The sequence below is a fragment of the Tiliqua scincoides genome, chromosome 2 (assembly GCF_035046505.1).
Source record: "Tiliqua scincoides isolate rTilSci1 chromosome 2, rTilSci1.hap2, whole genome shotgun sequence".
In the NCBI taxonomy this organism is placed as follows: Eukaryota; Metazoa; Chordata; class Lepidosauria; order Squamata; family Scincidae; genus Tiliqua; species Tiliqua scincoides.
Window position 1 is genome coordinate 97,842,754 of NC_089822.1, and position 5,312 is coordinate 97,848,065.

The 5,312-nt window shown below is 46.3% G+C and overlaps 1 protein-coding gene across 1 annotated transcript; it reads left to right on the forward strand.

The window, feature by feature from the left end:
• Positions 1–1,098: 1,098 nt before the first annotated feature.
• TOMM5 (translocase of outer mitochondrial membrane 5) lies at positions 1,099–4,436 on the forward strand. The gene is made up of 2 exons (XM_066617365.1): positions 1,099–1,304; positions 3,998–4,436. The coding sequence occupies exons 1-2, from the start codon at positions 1,184–1,186 to the stop codon at positions 4,030–4,032; spliced, it is 156 nt and encodes a 51-aa protein (XP_066473462.1). The 5' UTR covers positions 1,099–1,183; the 3' UTR covers positions 4,033–4,436.
• Positions 4,437–5,312: the final 876 nt, after the last annotated feature.

Below are 5,312 nucleotides of genomic sequence, written 5' to 3' on the forward strand. Positions count from 1 at the left end.
AAACTTTAGATATAGGCTGATGGGTTCTGAGCTGTCTGTGACAGATCAGGAGAGAGATCTTGGGGTGGTGGTGGACAGGTAGATAAAAGTGTCGACCCAATGTGCGGCGGCAGTGAAGAAGGCCAATTCTATGCTTGGGATCATTAGGAAGGGTATTGAGAACAAAACGGCTAGTATTAGAATGCCGTTGTACAAATCTATGGTAAGGCCACACCTGGAGTATTGTGTCCAGTTCTGGTCGCCGCATCTCAAAAAAGACATAGTGGAAATGGAAAAGGTGCAAAAGAGAGCGACTAAGATGATTACAGGGCTGGGGCACCTTCCTTATGAGAAAAGGCTAAGGCGTTTGGGCCTCTTCAGCCTAGAAAAGAGACGCCTGAGGGGGGACATGATTGAGACATACAAAATTATGCAGGGGATGGACAGAGTGGATAGAGAGATGCTCTTTATACTCTCACATAATACCAGAACCAGGGGACATCCACTAAAATTGAGTGTTGGGCGGGTTAGGACAGACAAAAGAAAATATTTCTTTACTCTGAGTGTGGTTGGTCTGTGGTACTCCTTGCCACAGGATGTGGTGCTGGCCTCTAGCCTAGACGCCTTTAAAAGGGGATTGGACAAGTTTCTGGAGGAAAAATCCATTACGGGGGTACAAGCCATGATGTGTATGCGCAACCTCCTGATTTTAGAAATGGGCTATGTCAGAAGGCCAGATGCAAGGGAGGGCACCAGGATGAGGTCTCTTGTTATCTGGTGTCTCCCTGGGGCATTTGGTGGGCCGCTGTGAGATACAGGAAGCTGGACTAGATGGGCCTATGGCCTGATCCAGCGGGGCTGTTCTTATGTTTTTATGGGATTGCAGCCTCACAGCCCAATCCCATGCGTGTCTACTCAGAAGTCAGTCCCATGAGAGTCAATGGGGCTTACTCCCAGGAAAGCGTGGCTAGGATTGGGCTGTCAATCAACTGAGAGCAGCAGACCTGCGAATGTCAACTGAACTCGTATGTAGCGACACCCATTGAAACGAGTGGGTTTGGCGGAGGGACGATGAAGTTTGCCCACAGCGGGCACCCGTAGAGAGGCGGGGCGGAGCGAGACGAAGGCCTTTCCCAGGATGCTTTGACCCAGAGGGATCCGATCGGGCGGAGCCGGAGCCGAGGTTCTCGACGCAGCGAAGAGCATGTTCCGCATCGAAGGGCTGGGGCCCAAGCTGGACCCGGAGGAGCTCAAGCGCAAGATGCGCGAAGACGTCCTGGCCTCGGTCCGCACCTTCTGCATCTACGTCCTGGTGCTGCGCATCAGTGAGTCCGTCGCCGCCGCCACGTGCTGGTGGCTGCCACGCGCCCCCCCCCCGAACTTGCTGGGAGTGGGGAAGTCGCTGGGTCCCGGGTCAGGGAGGGGTGCAAGTCTAGGCCCTGATGGCCTGACAGCCCAATCCTGTGCGCGTCTACTCTGAAGTAAGTCCCGTTAAAGTCAGTGTGACTTACTCGCAGGAAAGTGTGGATAGGATGGCAGCCTCAGGCAGCAGTCCTCGCCACACTTTCCTGGGAGCAAGCCCCATTGACTAGAATGGGTCTTACTTCTGAGTAGACATGCATGCATAGGAGTGGGCTCTCAGTCAGAACCATGAGGAATTTGGGCTGCAGTCCTATGCACACTTTCCTGGGAGTAAGCCCCAATTGAATTTGGTGGGGCTTACTTCTGAGTAGACATGCATAGGATTGGGCTCTCGGTCCTTACTCTTGTAGCATGGAAAATCTGCTCACCTGTGTTGTCAATCCCTATGACATGGAGTTAAATGTATGTTCCTCTAACGACTCCTAAATTGGCTCACCTTACCCATATTGCAGTATAGTCCTATGCATGTTTACTCAGAGGTGTGTTCCACTGTATTCAATGGGACTTACTCCCAGGTAAGTGTGTATAGGACTGCAGCCTAAGTACCGTCCTAATGCCTGTACACAGGGGAAAGCATTTAAGGGGGCAATCCTAACCAGCTTTCCAGGACCAAGGTAAGGGGCAATGCAGCTCTGAGGTAAGAGAACAAAGATTCCTTTACCTTGGGGAGGCCTCCATGACTGCCACCCAACTTCAGGGTGCAGCATATGCCCCATTGGCACAGCTATGTCAGTGCTGAAAGTTGGTTAGGATTTGGGTCTAAAGCTCCAGTCCTTGTGTATGTGTGCTGAAGTCCCACTGAACTCATGGGATGTAGATTTGAGTAATTATGCATACGCATTGAATAAGTATACATTTGGGTATGTATGCATAAGTTAATACTGAAAGGTGCTGGCTAGATACAGATGACTGTTTACCAAGCAGCAAACTTGCAAGAGTGGGTGGTTGGTCGGTCATTTTGACTTCCAAAGAGAATTTGATCTCTGCTCTGCAAAATCTCTGGTCAGTTGCAGATGTCTATATCCAGTAGTTCAAGGCTGTACCTTCAACCTTGGTAAACATTAATTGGTATTCACCTGCTTTCAGCAGCAACATGTGTGGGGGACAAAAACATGTCTTAAAGTGCAGTATCTGAAGGCCTTAGGAGTGGACCTCAACAGGTGGGAAACCCTGGCCTCTGAGCGTCCCGCTTGGAGGTAGGCTGTGCAGCATGGCCTTTCCCAGTTTGAAGAGACACTTGGCCAACAATCTGAGGCAAAGAGGCAAAGAAGGAAGGCCCATAGCCAGGGAGACAGACCAGGGACACACTACACTTGCTCCCAGTGTGGAAGGAATTGTCACTCCCGAATTGGCCTTTTCAGCCACACTAGACGCTGTTCCAGAACCACCATTCAGAGCGCGATACCATAGTCTTCTGAGACTGAAGGTTGCCAACAACAACAAGGTGCAGTAACACTGATGTAAATAATGTAGTTGGCCAGGCTTTTCTACTACTGGTGTGCATGTGTCAGAAGAGGCATCTGTCTCCGTTTGCATTGTAGGGATGTCTGAGGTCCCCCTGAGACCCTGGAAAGTGTGAATGCTAGAGTATTGAGCTTAGATATGGGAAACCCAGTTCTGCATCCCCACCTGGCTATGAAGCACTTAGCGTAAATTATGGTCTTTCAACTTAACTTTACAGGGGTGTTGCTGGGCTAAATTGTAGCATTCATTCCATGGAAGAATGGCAGGATATAATTGTGGTAGATAATGCACAGCTTTTTCCGCCACAGTGTGTACAACTTGTAGAAACTTGCTGTGTGGAGTTGTGACGTGTCCTGCAGGGTGGGAAGATGTTTGCATTTAAAAATTTGCAGTTTTAGTAAGTGCAGCATGGGCCTCTTAACATCTGGGATATTAAGGGACAAGATAGCAGTGCAGAAACAGAAAGGATAGTTATGGGTTAACCATGTATTGCTCAGGGTTGACATCCAGGTAATACTCTGAGCAAGTAGTTTGTCTGCAAAACCTTGTGGTTATGAGAGAATATGGCACCGTTTCTTTTAGTGGTGACCCAGTCACTGAGTGTACTTTGTGGATTGTGGTCAAGGCATGAGCCCACAAACATACTCACTATGCTGAGTGTTCTTCTCTGAGTGCTCTTTCTCTTTCTCCCAAATGACTGGGAAGGAAAGGATGGATGGGGGGGGGGGGAGAAGGAAGATTGTCCCCACAGTAGTACTGTAATTGGGTGTTGTTTCAGGTGTCTCTGAAGCACAGAATGACACAAATGCGCCCCCAATCCTGAGAGTGGGAAGGGGATTATCTCTAAATCTGAGCTAAAGAGACACTCTGAGTACTCTTAAAGCAACCATAGCTGGTTACGAAGACAAGCCAAATCTTTTAGACCCCTGGAGTTATCATTGTAAGGTCTATATATGCCACACAATCACATAGCAAATACTGTATAGAAATGTTTTGTCTTGGAGTGCATGGTTCAGAATATGGTTGACTGCAATCTGTACCTATGCACAATTAATTTATGAACTTCAGTGCCATGAGATGTGATGATGACCACTGGATTAGATGACTTAAAAAAACCCTTCTCTTCCTTTAGCTCCTTACATTTTAAAGAAGCTGGACAGCATCTGAGAACAGAAAAATTTCAAGGATAGCCTGCATGGAAGACCAAGTTGGACTGTGGTTGCTCTCCTTGTTGGTTAATAGGGTGTAAAGAAGATTCTCTACACCCCAATAAATGGATCCAAACATTGCTTAGAAAGATCTTTGAAAGCTATAAAATAGCTGACAGAGAGGAATCACTTTTTGTCACTATCCTTTTCATGTGTCAGAATGCAGCTTCTTTGTGTGGGTACAACATTTTTCTTTTCAAAGATATAAGTCCTTATTCTGGGAAAAATCTAAGCAAAGTGCTTTGGAATAGAGCTACCTCTGAAGTATCACAAATATATTGTTGTCATGAGACTGTCTCAGTGTTTGTTGTGAAGACTGTCATATGAAGCCTTGGTGGAAATAAAACAAAGTATATATTCCAATTACAGTGTTCTGTGAGATTTCCAGTCAAATTATTTATGCTGATTGTTGTAAAAATCCCCCCTTTCGTAGAAGTTTTTCACATATTGCATAAGTGAAAAAATAAGCATAGCTTGAATAGCAGAATGGACAACAGTGGTGCTCTAAAGACTCATCACAACTGAATATTGCAAAAAAGATTCAAAACCAAATGATGCTGATGTGTGCAATCAGCGTTGAAGGTGACTAGTTTTAACTGCTTCATAAATCAAGGCATCATTCCAATCAAGGGCCGCAGGAAAAGATATGGAAAGTGGCTAGAGACAACCATTTCTATTGCAATCTCAAGTCTGGTATCACTCCATGATGTTGATTGGTAGTAGTTCAGGACAAAAACAGGAAGTATTTCTCCAGGTGCTGCACAGGTTATGCAGTTCATGGCTTTGGCATGAGCTGTGTGATCCAAGCACAAGTATGGAAGTCACAGTGATGTAGTTGCTCCTGTGTTAGTAACATAAATGAGCTTGATTTCATGGATGGGGTGACAGTACTACTTCCTGTGCCAGAGCTGGGAACAGCTATGCTGCAATGACTCCCACACTGTTACTTGGTTCCCAGAACTCAAGGGATGGCAAAAATCACACTATAGCAAATCAATTTAAAAAACAAAGTGCCTTTGCTGAGGTGATTTTAAAAAAGCCTTGCTGACCTTTGGGATGTTTAGAGTCATTAAGACAACAATGTCTCTCTCCAGGTGCTTAGAAAGGATTATCTTTCTTTCACTGTTCAGAGGGAAAGGGAAATACTCTCGATTTGAGAGAGAATGATTGATGTATTGTCAGCTGGCTGTCCCCTCTCTAACTATTGTGAAGGACTGTTTTCCTTTAGGGCCCTTATGT

Coding starts and splice junctions, on each gene's coding strand:
- TOMM5 (XM_066617365.1), top strand. CDS start 1,184: ATGTTCCGCATCGAAGGGCTGGGGCCCAAGCTGGACCCGGAGGAGCTC. Junction 1,305..3,997: donor CGTCCTGGTGCTGCGCATCA/GTGAGTCCGTCG, acceptor CTCTTCCTTTAG/CTCCTTACATTTTAAAGAAG.